At 32.8% G+C, this 18,677-nt stretch overlaps 1 protein-coding gene across 1 annotated transcript in view; it reads right to left on the bottom strand.

Moving 5' to 3' along the window:
• Nucleotides 1-1,667: 1,667 nt before the first annotated feature.
• The window catches only part of LOC111627932 (E3 ubiquitin-protein ligase RNF8-like), a 75,076-nt gene continuing 58,066 nt past the window's right edge, over nucleotides 1,668-18,677 (bottom strand). The window contains exons 7-9 of the mRNA XM_023371623.1: nucleotides 17,934-18,153; nucleotides 2,193-2,354; nucleotides 1,668-2,114 (exon numbers count right to left, since the gene is read on the bottom strand). Coding sequence (XP_023227391.1) covers nucleotides 2,044-2,114; nucleotides 2,193-2,354; nucleotides 17,934-18,153 — 453 coding nt within the window. The 3' untranslated portion in view covers nucleotides 1,668-2,043. The remainder of the gene's footprint in view (nucleotides 2,115-2,192; nucleotides 2,355-17,933; nucleotides 18,154-18,677) is intronic.

The following is an 18,677-nucleotide window of genomic DNA, read 5'->3' as shown; positions in this document are numbered from 1 at the left end:
TAATTACTATATATTAATAACTATTGTCATAGTAAGAAATACATTCTGCATTATTACACAGATGATTCTCGACTTGATGAAGACTAGAGCGTAACAAGTTCCCTTCCCAAGTCTAAAGTAATGAAAAACTGGACTCTTCCATCTTTACATAAAACTGTCAAGTTTATGATAATGGAAAAACTAGAAATAGAAATAATTTTTCTGAAATTTTTAGTTAAACTTACAGAAATGCAAGCTCTTCACAATACTGACTGTAGCTTCAATAATGGAAAAAGTTGCAGGAAACACAAACCAAGAAGATTGAGATTGCTGGAGAATGTTAATACAAATGTACTGACATTCTCCTTCTTGGTGCCCTCAAGTCCATATAATAAATAGTAACAATAATAAAAAAAAAAAAAAAAATTCAAACTACTGTCAAATTGCAAAATTGTTCAATATGTAATTAAAATGTAGAATTACTATACAACTTACATGAACTAAACATTACATCATTTTTCATACATTCAGAAACTATAAAAATATGTATACATCATAATGAATTTTAATATATGAAACAAAGATTTTATATTTATATTTTTCAAAAAAGGTAATCTATAGACAAAATTTGTATATATCAATGTTGATTAAATTTCTAGTAGTTGTGAAGAATTAAAAAAATTTTCAATTTGTTTGATTGGCAATGATTTCTATAACATTCTATTTTATAACTAATTGTTAAACAATACCTTATATGTACAAGTAACCCCTGTATAACACAGCACTTCTATAGCACAAATTCACTCTAACACGGTTCGGAAATTGGGTAAAACCCTCATACAACATAAAATGTAATAAAGGGTGTGTTCTTTTATACCTCTGCGCGAGCATTCCAATTCTTTTCGTGGCTACTTTGAATGCTCTTTCAACAAATAATCCATTTAATGGTTAAATTTTACAATTGGGACCCTTCTTTTGCCTCTAAAAGCTCATTTTAGAATTATAGATTCCTCCATCATGATGCTATCGATAGTGCAGCCGCCGCCATCTTTCTTTCACCATTGTTCCTAAATGCCTACAAACAGCAGCGCACTCCTGTTGCAGAGCAACCGCTATTAATGAACGCACCCACAAACTGTTACCAGTTGATGATGCTCATGCTGAGATCATGATATAAAATGAATAATCCTCTGGTAAAATATTTACTTAAATAATAAATATTAAATAATAAATAAGTATTTATTATTTAAGTAAATGAAAAAAAAATGAATAATAAATTTGATTTAAATAAGGATTTAACAACATGTTTTTTAATTTTTGAAACTCCCCTTTTCGCACTAGTTCTTTGTTTCGTATAACACAGCAATTTTTTGGAACGTAACTCCTGTGTTATATGGGGGTTACCTGTACTTTTGTCTTTGTTTCAAAAGCTCTTCAAAAGCAAACAAAAAATTAAAATGATTTACACAATTTAATATTGAATCTTGCAAACATTTATTATGATAAAAGTTATAAGTTACTAATTAAAAATTATTATTAAAAGTTATATTACAAAAGAGACAACTTTAACTTGAATTAATCTCAAATCTAAATAATTACTGAAAAAATATAATTAAAAATTTTTTTATAAATCAATATAAATTTTGAAAATATAAAAATGTTTTTTTTTTAAATATTGCATTTAATCACGTTTTTTAATAATATAAATTTTTAAAATAAAATTTATTTTTATTAAAATTAGTTTATAAAGTTATGAATATGTTTTCAATTTTAGCTAAAATAAACCAAGAACATTGTATCAATAATGATAACTAAAAAGAAATGCAATTCACATATTAGCAATGAGCCATTGACAATGATATATATTAATTACAAAATAATGAAAAATAAATGTTGTCATCTTTTTTCTGCATATCTTTCCTGAAATATACACTGCTACACTCTTATTACTGAAAGTTATAAAAAGGTGAATAATATATGCCTTACATTTTTTTATATTAATAATGAACAATATTTTAAAAAAATTTTGTTATAATTTATTCTTTACAAAAAGAAAAATAACTGTCAATATCTGTAATTACGTAGAGAGTACCCATGTTTGTATGGACACATTATAGTATCATGACTCCTTCGTCCTGAAAAAAGAAAAAAAAATAACAATGTAAGAGTTTATTAGAAGAAATAAAACAGGTAATATTTTAAAAAATACAGACCACATGAAAAACACCCATCAAAATAATCGTCATTTGTGGAAGAACTACTACATTCAGTATCAGAATAGTAACTATTTTCATCATCATCAGAATTACTTATCTCAGATTCTGTATCACTTATTATTACTACTGATTTATTATTTCTGTTATCCTTACTACAACCTAAATTAAAATAAAGAAAACAAAATATTCAAGTATACTGCACATAAATAACAAAAAATAAAATTGTAATACGTAAATTAAAAGAAAAGAAAAATAATAATAAATGTATTTTGAAATCATTTAATAGTTGTTTGTTTTATTAATTAATTAATGTCAAAATCTTAGCAACTTAACGGGAATCTAAAATATTTGGAACAAATAAATATGCAAATACAGAAAACCTGAATTTAGTGGACTCTGGATTTTAGCAAGGGGGGAAAAAAAACTCTGATTCCAGCACAATAACAAGATTATTGAAGTATTTTTTAAATCTTGATAAAGGGAGAATTGCCTTCTTCAGTCAATAGATAAAAATGCTCTTATTTTTACTATTCTCTAAAATTTTTGTTACCTGTTACAGTACAATATTTACACACAATGGATTATATGTATCCTACAAATAATATTTTAAAAATATCATGCTTATCTTCAAAACCATCATTTTTAGGATATCTTGGTAAGTTTTCCACTGTTCTATTTTTATATAGTAATTTGACACTATACATCAAATGCTAACAGATTGATACCAATATTTCTTTCTTGCATACTGCAGACATTAAAAATCTTAGAGAATTTTAAGAGAAAGAATAAGAGAGTTAAAATTAATCAAATGAATCACTTATTGAGAAAATTGGCAAGCAACCCTCCTAAATACGAATGCTTGCCAATTTTTTTTAGGAGTACTTAGGAAGTCTAAATAATGTAATTGGCAATATTGCATATCTAATTTGTAATAGTTGCAAGTTTTGAGTACCACACCAGGCTAGATTTCTCGTAGGTTCCTCTAAATTAATTAATCATAAATTTCTAATAATTAAATTTGTTACAAGGTTAGTACTTAATACTTCTATTATTATATTGGCCAAACTATGTTGATCAATTATTACATAAAAAAGCTCTATAATTCCAGTGATTTTCTGACTGTTTTTGATTTCTGTTCTTGCCACATACATTTTATACACTCCTCAAAAGTGAAATTGCAACACCACAAAGGAAAGTGAATAGTCACATGCACATTGCAGGACCAGTAGAGGTGACAGAGATATGCAAATAATTAAAATAATAATAAAGATATACAACAGACACTTGTTTATTCAGTAATGAATATGGCCCCATAAACAGCTATACAGCAAGGCATACTATCAATGAGACAATTAATGGTTGCCCAAGGTATCCCTGCACAACATACTGCATCGTGCAGTATGCAGTGCAGCAGTGGTCCCTAGTTCTGTTTATATCAGGGCTGTGGAGTCGTGTAAAAATCTACCGACTCCAACTCTGACTTTTCCTTACCATCCGACGGAAATTCTGATGTCATCACGTGACCTCAGAATAAAAGATTCAATAAATAGAGTTCTAATAAAGATAGAACATAGAAACTTTTTATTCCAAAGCTATAAGACTCCTCTCAGTAATATATAAAAATGTATTCGATAATTTTTACTTCTCTGGCTGTTATATACAACAAAGGGAAAGTGTAGGGCTCGGTCAAAAAATGTCCCCTCCCAAATTTTTACATTTTTGGACTCAGGACACCTTGAAATTTCGAGATATACAAAAGATTTGAGGTTTTTTTCTATATGTGTGGATTTGTTTCCTGAAACCATGTTTTCGTATTTATTGACTATTGAACACAAGACTGTGTTATTAATTAAACACTTGGTGTTTTCCTCTTTATTCAGTTGATACGGGCAATTTTACATGTTTCGGGCGCTTTGCCCCTCATCAGTCAACTGATAAGAAAAAACATATACAATATTGGATTATTACATTTTCCAAATTAAATAATACAAACTCAATTCAAAAACATGTATATTTTAAAAACGTACCATTAAACACGCAATGTATGCAATGACACTTATACAGCACAAGTTCACATTTTCCTTACTGGGAGGATAAGTTGACTACATCAATGCTATAAAATCTAAGTACATCTGATTAAGCAATAAAACACTATATAAATATACAAGCTTATACGTTATATAAATATACAAGCTTATTGGTTGAAAATATTGTAAAAATAAAAATTTTTAAAATGCTTTTTAAAGAAAAATTTTAAGGATATTTCAGTGAATTCTGTTTTATTTGGCTATTCCAAATATTATGTAAATTCCGACTGTCGTACATAGTTAAAAATGCAAATTAGCAACCAAGCTCAATATTGTGTAAAGAACCGAAAACAAATTTTGTTATAATAAGTTAAGTGAAGTTTATCTGATCCTGTTATGAGCCAATGAAAAATTGAAAGAAGCCAGCCAAATATATCCATCAATCTTGGAAAGGAATCAGCCAATATATTCATCAACTGTAGTAAGAAGATGAAAGATGTATTACGTCTACTTAGCAGTAAGAAACAGCACTAGATCAAACTTAGTATGGTTTTGCTCTATATCCGTATAAGCTTGTATATTTATATAGTGTTTTATTGCTTAGTCAGATGTACATAGATTTTATAGCGTTGATGTAGCCAACTTATTCTCCCAGTAAGGAAAACGTGAACTTGTGCTGTATAAGTGTCATTGCATACTGTAAGAAGTTTTTATAGAGAAAATCCCGCGAGGAGGAGAAAAAAAGCAGGGGGCACTAGTAGTTCTTTTATGAAAAAGCAGAAAGATGGCTGCTTAGTCTTTGTATACAGTTAATAATTATAATTAAACTTAGTTCATAGTTTTTTACCATCGCCTTTGAATTATTTCAAAAAACTTTGTACACTCCACGAACACGAGTCGTACAAGAATTGACGCAGTCGACAACATTAGCTGATGTACCGCTACCAACCACGTCTACAAGAAACGAGCCGAAACAAGTAAGGCGCACGGACGAAGGTAGGAAGTCTTGAAGTTTAAGATTGAAGTTAAAAGTGTAAAATTTTAGTCGTAACCGAATCAAAGTTATAGAAAAGCTTAAGAGCTAACTCTAGGAAGCAATAGCTTAAAGATTTAGCGCCGATATTAGAAAAAAGTAAAGAATTTAAGTTGACGATCGTGATTCGGTTAGAAGCTAATATGTCTGCGGTTGAAGAAATTAAACATGATTTAGAAGGAAGGACCATTGAATATTTGAAAGAGGAATTGGAGAAAAGGCAATTATCACGAGTTGGTAAAAAATCTGAACTAATAGAACGATTAACTAGCGCAATGTTAAGTGAAAAAGAGAATGTTAGCGAAACTAACAAGGCAAAAGAGGAACAAGTCGTTAACGAATCTCCTTCCGAAGATCAAGCTGTAAATCCAAATCCTATGAATATGATGCAAACGCTAATGGAAAAAGTAATATTATTAATAGATAACCAGCAACAGGCAGTGCGAAACTTAAAGGAGACAGTTATTGAAGTCCAAACTGTACCTGATTTGACAAGTTCTCTTCCTGAATTTGGTGGTACTACTACAGAGAGTGCTGACGAATGGTTGAATTATATTGAATTGACTCGAAATCAACAGAGACTAGCTGAGACCCAAGTTCTTCCGCTAGCCATCAGCAAACTGAGAGGAGCAGCGAAAAACTGGCATAAAGCAATTGGTTACCAGCTTAACAATTGGACTGAATGGAAGACAAGCTTAAAAAGCGAATTTGGTAAAAGACTGACGTTGAGAATGTGGTGTGACAGAGTGAAAGAAAGAGAACAAAGACAAGATGAAAGTCTCACAGATTATTTCTATGCTAAGCTGTGTTTGTTGCGTACTAACTGTCCTGTAAATGTTACTGAAGCTGACGAAATTGATTATTTGCTGGATGGAATAAAAAATAAACAACACACAGTTACTATTGCTACGCATGATGTGCACAATATTGCAGAACTACAGCATATAGCACGCAAGATAGATGAGCAAGAGACTGAGGCCAGGATGCATATGAAGACTCAAGTTCAACAACCTCATAAGTTCTCAAATAATACGAATGCTCGAGTAAAGGATCCGGCTATTGCAGTTGATTTTATTAAACATACAGACGAGAAGTCGATAAGAAGAGACCCCAAGTGGAATGCTCAGATGCCTTTACAAATGACCCGATGTTACAAATGTCAACAGTTAGGACATCTAGCCAAGACATGTCCAAATGAAAATATTGCACAGACCAATGAATATAAAGCTGAAAGAGGAGGCTCAAAAGAGATTAAAGACAGCAAGAAACAAAAACAAAAGAACAATGCTTTAAACATCAATGCTAACGCTTCTAAAGTTCATAGCCCATATATTAATGTTGAAGTGTCAATGATAGGAAAGATAAGAGCCCTTGTTGATACAGGTTCATGTCGTACAATAATTCGTCGGGATCTGATGGTATAAGGATGTTAGATGACGACACCTCTGAATTTACTGGTATTGGCATGACAAAGGTGAAACCAATTGGATTTGTTGATCTACCTATTCGGTTGCAAGGCCAAGTCACCACAGTGAAAACAGCCGTGTTCAAGGACAACCCAGTTCCTTTGACTTTAGGAATAGATTGAATTGGCCAAGCAGGAGTGAAAGTGATATTGAAGAAAGATAAATATGAAATAGTCACAAGAGATGGTGATGTGATTCCAGCACAACCTCCCATTGAAGAAGCAATACAAGAATCATGCTTGTTACTTCCTAGTGCTGTAGCAATACATATTGATACAACGGAGAGTAAGACTACGTTTGAAGACCAATGGAACTATCATTCCCAACCCGAGGAATGTGACGAACTGTCAAATCCAGAGGAATTCATACTACAAAGCACAGAGAGCCAGGAATCAATGTTAAATGAAGAACAAAGGAAGGAAATTGAACTGTTAATTAGACAATATGACCGTATATTACAAAATGAACCGGGAGAATATAATAGAGTTCATCATCGTATAGAACTGACAGACAAAACACCAGTAAGGAAAACACCATACCATTATTCTTGGAGTGATCGAGAATTTATTAATGAAAAAATAAAGGAAATGCTTTCGTCAAACATTATACGAAGGTCGAATTCACAGTATGCATCTCCAGTCGTATTAGCCAAACAACCTCACCATGTTACGACAAAAATACGACTTTGTATTGATTATCGGGACCTGAATAGCAAGACAAAACGCGACTCATTTCCATTACCAAGAATAGATGATATTCTAGATAAGTTACATAATGCCAAATATTTTTCGTCTCTTGACCTTAAGAGTGGTTACTGGCAAATTCCGATGGCAGAAGAAGATATACATAAGACAGCGTTCATTACAGCAGACGGATTGTACGAGTTTAACAAAATGCCGTTTGGATTATGTAACGCTCCAGCCACTTTTCAGAGGGCGATGTCAGAATTATTTCAAGGACAAGAAGGGATACTAGTTTACCTAGATGACATCATTTTGTTTTCATCAGATTACGAACACCACAAGAACTTAATCAAAACAGTACTAACAATACTAGCAAAAGCTCATTTAAGGATATCACCACAGAAATGCCAATGGGGATTAAGAGAAATTTCTTGTTTGGGATACCTTGTGAATGGAGATGGTAAACGACCGAATCCAAAGAAAACAGAGGCTGTTAGTCACATAAAAACGCCTACGACCAAGAAACAGTTACAATCTTTCCTGGGACTTATGTCGTACTACAGGAGGTTTATTCCAAACTATGCCTTGATTTCAGCACCATTAAGACGAATGATGAAATTAAACAACTATGATTGGAACGAAGAAACTCAAGATAGCTTTAAAAGATTGATTCAATGTCTGAGGGAAGCACCTATACTTGCTCACTTTGACCCTGATGCTGTAACTGAGGTACACACTGATGCCTGTCAAGAAGGTATCGCAGCAGTACTCATGCAGGTACAAAATGGAAAGAAAGTTGTTGTTGAATATGCAAGTCGAAGTACCAGTGATACAGAACGCATTCTTCATTCGACCGAGCTCGAAGGGATCGCAGTACACTGGGCCATCTGTGAAAGATTTCGACATTATTTGGTTGGAAAGAAATTTACCCTATACACTGATAACTGGGCAATCAGTTGTTTGAAGACTAAAAGAAAACTTGGACGAAAACTCGCTCGCATAGCTTTAGAGTTACAGGAATATGAATATGATGTTAAGCATAAGAAAGGAGCTACCAACGTACTACCTGACATTTTATCTAGAAACCCAATCCAACAATTGAACGTACAAATGCTAAGCATGGAGAAGAAAATCTTTAGTGAAGTCGAACGTCATCAAGGCGACGACCCAAAACTAGACAGCATAATTAGAATATTGAAAGACGAAAATCTCTCACTAGAAGAGCAACGTAAGTGTACTTCTACAAAGAATCGTTTTGTGTTACAAAATGGCATATTATATCATTACGATGTTCAAGATAGAAATCATTTACAACTTGTTGTACCAGAAAAGCTCAAACCTGAAGTCTTGAAAGCCAATCACGACAATGTTTTAGCTGGCCACTTTAATGCAGAGAAAACCTTGTCGAGAATCCTAGATCACTATTGGTGGGAACATATAGTGAAAGAGGTTAAAAGTTACGTTAACAGTTGTCAAGTGTGTCAAATGAATAATGATTATCCATCGAAAAGCAAAGCTTTCTTACAAACAAAGGACGTACCATCACGACCCTTTGAAATGTTAGGTCTTGATCATATTGGAATACTTCCATCAAGATCGAAAAATTCAAAAAGATGGATTTTGATGTGCATAGATTATTTTACCAGATATTTAATAGCTATCCCTGTGAATAGTTTAAGCACGGAGACCACATTGAGAGTTTTACAAGAGAAGGTATTCGATGTGTATGGATTTCCAAAGACGATCATTTCGGATCAAGGAACGTCTTTTGTGTCCGAAGATTTTGAGAACTTCTTGGAGGACCACAGCATTCGTCATATCCGAACTTGCGCTTTCCACCCTCAAGCAAATGGACTTGTGGAGAGAACAAACCGTACTCTAGAAGACATCTTTAGGAAATATGCTAACAACGATATCACAGCTTGGAAAAGACATGTATCAACAGCAGTATTTGCTTATAACACGACGAAACACAAGTCAACTCAACAAAGTCCATTCTACTTACTCCATGGTTTTGAACCCAGAACACAGGAAATACAAAGATTAGGAGAAGGACAAACTCTGAAAGAAGCTGAGAATAGATTGACTGAGCTATTTTTTAATCGAGTACAAGCAGTTGAAAAGCTTGCTGAAGCTCATGATCATAATAAAACATCTTTTGACAAAAATAAGCACGAATCTAAGATTAAGGAACACGACTTAGTATTATACCGTCGTTTAAACAGACATAAATTTCAGAGCAAATGGAAAGGTCCATATGTAGTAAAGAGGATGATTAATCCTGTCACCTATCTCATTGAAGGAATTCAAGATGATGATAACAGAATCGTACACGTAAGTCAGATTCGTCCTTACTATCAAAGAACCGATCGAGAAGGACAATGTGCAAATGAAGCTACAAACAAAAATAACTGTTACTAATGTCTCTAGAAGATATAGAAGAATTTTAAACAAAAGCTATTGTTTTGTCTAAAAGCAGTCGTAGCTGAGATGTAAGAAGTTTTATAGAGAAAATCCTGCGAGGAGGAGAAAAAAAGCAGGGGGCACTAGTAGTTCTTTTATGAAAAAGCAGAAAGATGGCTGCTTAGTCTTTGTATACAGTTAATAATTATAATTAAACTTAGTTCATAGTTTTTTACCATCGCCTTCGAATTATTTCAAAAAACTTTGTACACTCCACGAACACGAGTCGTACACATACATTGTGTGTTTAATGGTACGTTTTTAAAATATACATGTTTTTGAATTGAGTTTGTATTATTTAATTTGGAAAATGTAATAATCCAATATTGTATATGTTCTTTCTTATCAGTTGACTGATGAGGGGCAAAGTGCCCGAAACGTGTAAAATTGCCCGTATCAACTGAATAAAGAGGAAAACGCCAAGTGTTTAATAACACAGTCTTGTGTTCAATAGTCAATGTGTGTGAATGTTAGACTGTGTGTGTGGGGCATGATTTTGTTCACCCTGTTTGAAGTCTAATAATTTCTGTGGTCAGAGTGGTCAGAATTGGAGTCAGATGGTTTAACACAAGAGTTAGTTATTAAGCGTCAAAGTTGTTGAACTAAATCATGTCCCCATATACATTCTAGCATCTTAGGCAAGAACATCTTAACGGGCTTTACTGTACTGTTTGTTATAAAATGACAAAAAAGCTTACTTTGAGGGTAGAGACAAGTTTTATTTTATTATTATTATTTTTTTAATTTTGAATGCTAATAACGAATAAAATATTCATTATGAGAGATGACACATGACCACTTTTATGTCTTCACTCTATCGACCTTTAATTAAGAACCAAAATTTAATAGTATTAATGCCCCTCTATACGCAAGCTACAGTGCCACATTTCGTTTCTTAAACTTTACCCATTCTGAGATACTGTTTAATATCTCAGAACAGAAAATAAAGAAATTAAACAAATTAGATGCCAACACACACACTTGTGCAAATTTTTTCCCTTTTATTCACTTTTTTGAGGGGTTCGGGAGGTCTCCAAACGTGTGGATTTGCAAAAGAAATTTGGAGGGTCAAATATGACATAATTCCAACACTTTTCTGTTTTATATACATTACAAGTTGGGAAGTAAAAAGGAGTAGGAGTCGGCGGATTTTTTAATGACTCCGACACCAAAACTCCATGACTCCAACTCCACAGCCCTGGTTTACATCTAACTCTATGTAATTACCAACATTAGTATTCTACCTCCTTATCTCTAAATGCCAACTGTACAGCCGCAACCATATGTAATCCTTGTAAATAATCCAATTGTAATGTTTATCTGTTTACTTTATGTACTTTTACAGTATGTATCATGTATATGTTTAAAAAAAAAGCATCTGATAAGGCTTATGGCCTCTCCTTCCTCTTCTAACTTCTCTTTCACATTTTTATCCCCTTGGCCACTGCCATCAATGCCTTTCCTTCTGTCTATGACCTTCTCACCTCCTTAAAGGAAATACCACTGAGTAATGCCTTCTAACCCTTTCCAAAACTAAAGTAAAGTGGTCCTTAGTGCACTTCGCATCAGACGAGATCCCACACGCGTTTGATGGGAGAGAGATTTGGCAAAATTGACAGCCAGAGAAAGATGTGAATTCTGTTCAGGCTAGTGAGAGTTTGTTGTGCAATGTGCAATCGAACATTGTCTTGCTGGAACACATGTTGGATGCAGCCTGCACTAGTGGCTGAATCAAAAGTCCCACAATTTGTGTGATGGACAATGGTCCACTGTCAAAATAACAGAAATGTGTACCAAGGGGTCTGCTGATTGAACCATGATGTCAGGTGTGATGCTTGGTGAAAAGAACCAGCATGTAGCATTCCTTGGGATACCATCACACCTGTCTATGGCTGTTGTTCCTCCAGACACAAGCAGGATTAATCCATAAACAACACCTGATGCCATTTAATAGTCCAGTTGTGATGACAATAACACCATGCCAGGCATGTAGCCCAACTTCATGCAACCTGTTACAAATGGTTCAGGTGGACACAGATACATCTGTTGATGGCAACATGCAGCTTTGGATGTCACATGCTGTGATGAATGGATCCCAATGGGCCATTCTGTGTGCTCTGTCATGATCTCTTTGGCATGTTTACAGCCGTTCCTCACATTCATTGTCACACATTGCTGGATAGTACTCACGTCGTGCCCAACACAGGTGTGAGATTCTCGGGGAGGTAAGGGTCGGTCACACCACCCTGTATGGACAACAGTCCGTTAAACCTGCTCACTGTCAGGATGGCTTAATTTACAATAACAGTCCCGAGGGTTGGGACTCTCAAATGTCGGTCAAGTGGAGGGAGAATATTTGGGGTCGACAATAAGGTGAAGGCCATATACGAGTAAAGGAGTCTACCATTTTAACAAGTATAACAAGGATTTATTAAAATAATCAAAATCGACCAAAACTACTACACAAATCTCGACATTAAACCGCCTAACAGCTCGAGAGAGAGAGTTTACACGTTTTTCTTCATACCTCTTTGTAGGTTTCCGTGACGATCAAGGAATGTAGGCACAGAAATATCCCATAAAAGTGTCTTCGATCCAAATCAGCACAAATATAAAAGTTCGCGACTCTGGCGACGAATGGATGTCGATGTTACAGGATCAGAATAGCGGTGGGTCTGGAGATTCGACTCGATATCGTCGGTCCGGATTTCGATAAGAGACTCCTCCAAGGGGGGTAAGAATGGTCTTTTATAGCTTTTTGCGGGGAAATTCCATCACGTGATCGGATGTTAATGAGCTAAAAGTTACAGGTGTTCCAGGGACCTAAAACAAGTGATGAAATTTGGATGCTAACTATAAACTTTTGTGCAAGTCGAGCTGCAAGTTATGTGAGAACAATAGAATGTTGATAGTTATAACAGGAAGGTTTACACATTCCTGGCTAAGATCGTTTTTTCTTCCAATTCATTACATAAACATAAGGAAAAAGATAATTAAAATTTTAGTTAATAAAATTCTGGATCTCACACATGCAACTGTGAACATTGACAAACCAAGGTCACACAGCTTCAAGATACAGTCGCATTCCCCAGCCATTAACTATGGTATTCAGTTTGCTGTTGTCTCCAACACATTTTTACTAGTGATGTAACAAATATTCGGTTACTATTCGGTATTCAGCCTATTTTTCGCTATTTGGCCGAATACTGAATATTTAATCACTATTCGGCCGAATACTGAATACCTAAAAACAGAAGTAAGAAATAACAAAAACACAGTAAATTACAGTCGACCCCCCCTATAATTACGATTACTATAAAACTACAAAAAAATATACGTATTTTGGAAATGTTGAGTCGGATTAGTGTAGAATCGATTAATTTTATGGAAGAAAACCTTTCAATCAGCCGTAGTCTGTAAACTTGACACGTGTCAGGCTGTGATTGGAACGACTTGTAAGAAATCGGATTCCTAATAAATTGGAACGTATCTATATCTTATAGGGGGGTCGACTGTAATCATTTTGGTATTTAGATTTAATGTTCTTGGGTTAGTGTTGTTTGTTTATATTTATTTATAACTTATAACATGCACAAAATAAAAAAGAAAATAATATCAGTCACATGTATTCACAATTTATAATTACAAAGATCAGCAGACGTACACACCTATTAGTTCGAGAATTGTTGCACATCTGATATCTGACCCTGCCTATCCTTTTTTTTAAGCGCTCTTCCCTTTCTCTTTCCTCTATCGCTCTAGTCCACGTATGCATACATCATAATAGTGCTCACAATACTTTCGATTCGTCACTTTTCCGACGTAGATTTCCAATTTTACAATTACGTGACTCATAGCCTGGTGATAACAGAGAAAAGAGACAGACAGGACGTAGGTATAAGTCACAGTTATGATTTCACAGATTCGAAACAGCTTGGTAGCCCGAACGACCCAAGGCTTTCGCCCGTGCACGCTAAGTCTCTTTCATTACAAGCATTTAGATTTCCAAAGTCTATGACAACAATTGTTTGACATTGACGGCTGCAAATTTTGCGCCAATAAGCTGCCTCGACTTGTTCAGTTATGTTATCAACTCGATTTCATATTTATTTTCACTTCGCGGTCCTTCTCTCTTCTTTTTCCATTATTTACATGTGTAGGTCATTTCATTGTTATCCACATTTGATATCATCACTTATCACATACTGCCATGACGTTCATGTCTGTCTGCTACAACTGTCAAGAATTAATGCGATTGGTGAAACGTAGTGACAGCAGGCCAATAGAGAGCGGGGTTCTTACCATAATGCGTAATTTCGTACCATAATGCCAATTTTCGTACATGCGTTAATCAAGCTGAATAGTTTGGCCAAATATTCGGCCACGCTCCTGGCCAAATATTTTGTATTTGGCCTCAGGCCGAATATACTATTCGTTGCAACACTAATTTTTACACTTCTTCAAAATTTCAGTTGCCATGAACCATCACTAAAAGCATTTGCAGCCCAAGCCAGCTGCTGGTCTTTATAGCTTAAACTGGTTACCACATGACCCTATGCAAACTTAATCATTTGCATATCTGTCACCTCTACCTGTCCTGCAATTTTTAAGTGGCTACACACATTCCTTTGTAATATCACAATTTCAATTTTGAGGAGTGTAAAACAATACATTGATTATTTTACAGCAAATGCATTAAAAAATGCATTGTTTTTTAGAATAACAGCAATTCTTTTTAACAGCTGCCTATTCTAAATACTCAGTCTTTGGTCTCATAAATATCTATTAAACCTAGGTTCCACTATGTATGCAGGAGTAATTTGATATAACTTTTTCATTTAGCAATGATTTAACAATATTTTTAACCATATACACTATAAAAATGTATTTTAGATTAATAAATTATTCTTCTAAGTTTGTAAATTTTCTGATACTTTACTATTATTAAGTGAACAAATTATTTTGGCTCAAAACAGAAATTTGTCATCTAGATATTCTAGATTCATTAAAAGTTTTCAAAGTTTGTTACAATATAATAAAGAAGTTTTGTTGCTATTTTTTGATAAGAAAACATAATTTTAATAGAATAAACTGATGAAAATTAACATAAAATAAAAAATAAAAGAAACACATGACAATTTTCATTTGTTATGTTTACAAAGTAGAAAAATACAAAATATAAAATAATAAATATATAATGTCATCCTTTGTAGTCTTCTAATGAGCAACTAATTATCATTTTTTAATTTTCCCACCTGTTATAATTATCTTAAAATTTGGATGGTTTATAATTTCACTAGTAGCCTGGGATGCCCCCTAGTGGGCGTTATTTACAAATTTCCATGAGGCATGGTTCCTTTGACTTTTTTGTTCCTATCAATATGCTGTACAGCTCTGTTAAAGTCCCAATGGTAAGATTTACCCTCCGAATGAAGAGGTGGCGACCCCCCCAAACTGTAGCCCCTGTGCGAACAATAAAGTCAAAGGAACCATACCCCTACTCGCGACCCTTCGCGAGATATAAGCCCCTGAAATAATAAATTCCTATTACAAATATACTGAATTATTTATATTGTTATATTGACCAAATAATAATTTATGGGCCAAATGAATAATAATAATTTATATTGTTAATTTAAATAATAATTAAAATCGTTAATTTGAATGTTTGAAATATGACACGATAGGGGCGCCTCTAGTGTCCGTTATCAAACGGTTACGCGGACTGACACCCGTTGAATGGGTTATATATATAGATATTGACCAAATAATAATTTATTGGACAAATGAATAATAATAATTCATATTGTTAATTTAAATAAGAATTAAAATTGTTAATTTGAATGTTTGAAATATGACACACGATAGGGGTCCTCTAGTGTCTGTTATCAAACGGTTACAGGACAGACGGACACCCGTTGAATGGGTTATATATATAGATTAGTATTGTAAACAAAAATAACAACTGTAGTTCTAATAATTAATTTTACTTCAGTATTAATAATCAATCTACCTAAAGTTTGTGCTTTGAATTCCTTTTTGCTGTTTATAACTTTAGTTATAAACAGCAAAAAGACATTCAAACAACAAAATACTATAATTTCCTGCAAATAACCTGTGGGTTATCTATATTTTAAAGTCAATTTGAACATGAATGTAGGTTATCTTTTAATTTTAAACTGTGATTACAAGCTTACCCAACAACTTTTCTTTTGTCTAATTATTTTGCTGTATATAACTTATTTTGGGTAATTGTGGTCTTTATTATGGAGTCTAATCCTGTATAATTAGTTTCTTGAAATTCATTTTTGTGTGTGTTAATTAATTCTGTGTCATTAGTTACAACTGCTGTGTTTATGTTTTCATTGATGCATGTTATGCTATGCATGTTACGCTATGCATGTTTTTGTAAGTGTCATGTTATTAAGGTATTGTCAGCATTTGATATTTTTTGTAATCTAGTGCTTCTGTGTGTTGTGCTTCAATTAGAAAAAAATATACTGAAGGTGATTGAAAAAAAGGATGATCAGATGATAAACTGAAAGAATGAATAAAAAAAATGGGTGATAAATCAAATTTTATATATTATGTGCCATATGATTATCCCAATATGCAACTTTGGGCATGCTTTAAGCTGTAAGTTTTCCAACCCTACCATAAAAGGAAGCTCATCTTTGGCTGCACAGGTATAATTATTATTAATTATAAGATATTTTCAATATTAAAGTAGTTTAGATAGCTTTGTTTCAATTATTCTGTGTTTTCCAATCCACTTACAAAATAACTTCATCTGCAATGAATTATTATTGGAAAAAAAAAATGCAATGCCTGAGACAGTATTTTAAATTTTATATGAATTAAAGACATGTTTTCAATGGCAACTTCAGAAGTATGGGTGATGTGATGTATTATTTTTATTCTAGCAATTTTCTGCAGGTTATAAACAAAAAATTACAGTAATTATTTTCTTTGTTTCAATTTATTTACATTTTAATATTTTTACTCTCGATTTCATATTTATTTTCACTTCGCGGTCCTTCTCNTTTTCAAAATAATTTATTCAAAACTGATTTCAAAATAAATATTAAAAAAGATTCTTTCAAAGAGAAATTGTCTTTGATAAAAATTATATTTTAATGACAAACTACTTAATATTTGAAAATGAATTATTATTTTTCCAGCCAAATTTTCATATATGTAAATACAGAAGAACACCAATTATCAACAGTATTGTGGGCTGGTGCTATCTTGGATAAAATGGAGGGTCATTTCAGATGAAAAATATATAAATTACAATATTTTATATTTGTAATTTATATGGTATATCACTTTTAAGTCTCTTTTTATATCTTAGTGAATTTAATAATTTGTAAGAACAATTTTTTTCAAAATTTATTATACAGGTAATATGTACATAGTTTTAAGAATAAAAATGTGTTATTGTAGTTACATTTTAATATGAATGATTTGTCACACCCTGAAATCAAATGATAAACAGGAACAAAAATAAATCATTCTATAATACATGTTATTGTTTTAAGCTTTCTTTTATAAATTACAATATAAGAAATATAGTGTATTCGTTTACAGGTTTACCTCAAATACAGTAGACCCTCCTATAACATGGTAGATAATTCCGTGTTATATGAATTCCATGTTGTACAAGTCACTTAGATTTTACAAATACGTGAGCCGTTCACAGCCCGGCACATGTATTTGTAAAATCTAAGTGACTCGTACAACATGGAATTCATATAGCACGGAATTATCTACTGTGTTATGGGGGTCTACTGTAATGCAGAACCTCAGCAAATTGGATATCAAATAAAAACAAAACCTTTAAATACCAGTAACAGAACTTTAACAAAAAATTCCGAACGTTTTTGGCCTTCACCAAGGCCTGCCTTAGGTTTTTTAATGTAATAGGATTCCAAGGTTTTGTTTTTATTTGATTACTCCAGTAATTTGAGAAGGAGATAGTTATAAATGGAGCTGATAATTGGCATTCTACTGTATTATTGAAAATTATATTAAACAAAAAATTAAGTATGTGTGAAAGAATTCACCTGCAATTGATAATCGTTCATCAATTAGTTGTTTTCGTTTTTCTTTCATTTCAGAATCTAAATTTTCTACCATTTTATCAATTATGTTATTAATTGTTAATGCTGGTGTTTCTGTTTTTATACTTGTCCGACAAACAGGACAGACTTGTTTTTTCTTGTTTTTCTTCCATAACTGAATACACATTTTACAGAATGAATGAGAACAGTTTAAAGTAATTGCCTGAAATAAAAAAAATGTTAATCATTGTTTGATTTTTTGTTTTCTAATTATCATTTTTTATAATATATAATTCAAAAAAATAGGAATAAAGATCATTAAAAAGAAAACCTGTATTGGCCCAAATATAAATTGACCTTTTATTATTATTTTTATTTGCATACAAAAAATTAGCAATTTGCATTAAAAAAGGGTTCATTTCTAACTAGAGTATACAGTAGTTTTACAGTCATAGTGATGATTAGTTAAATTGGAAGAATAGGGCCAGAAGCTAGTCAAGAAAGAGGGCGACAGCCACCAAAAGGAAAGTTAAGTGATAAATAAATCTAATTAAAATGCCTCAATGTCCTTTTTTCTTACTAAAATATAAATTTTCATCTATAATAACATATCTTCTATTACCAGGACTTATTATACTGGCACTACAGAAATATTACAAAGTTTTACAGAAAAACTTTTTTTTAAGTAAAATAAAAAATGTGACATTTAGCATTGCTAAACAAACAACACAATGAATTTTAGCATCA

This window comes from Centruroides sculpturatus, unplaced genomic scaffold (assembly GCF_000671375.1).
Source record: "Centruroides sculpturatus isolate CEXI.00-Female unplaced genomic scaffold, Cexi_2.0 scaffold230, whole genome shotgun sequence".
In the NCBI taxonomy this organism is placed as follows: domain Eukaryota; kingdom Metazoa; phylum Arthropoda; class Arachnida; order Scorpiones; family Buthidae; genus Centruroides; species Centruroides sculpturatus.
This window is presented reverse-complemented; position numbering and strand designations above follow the sequence as displayed.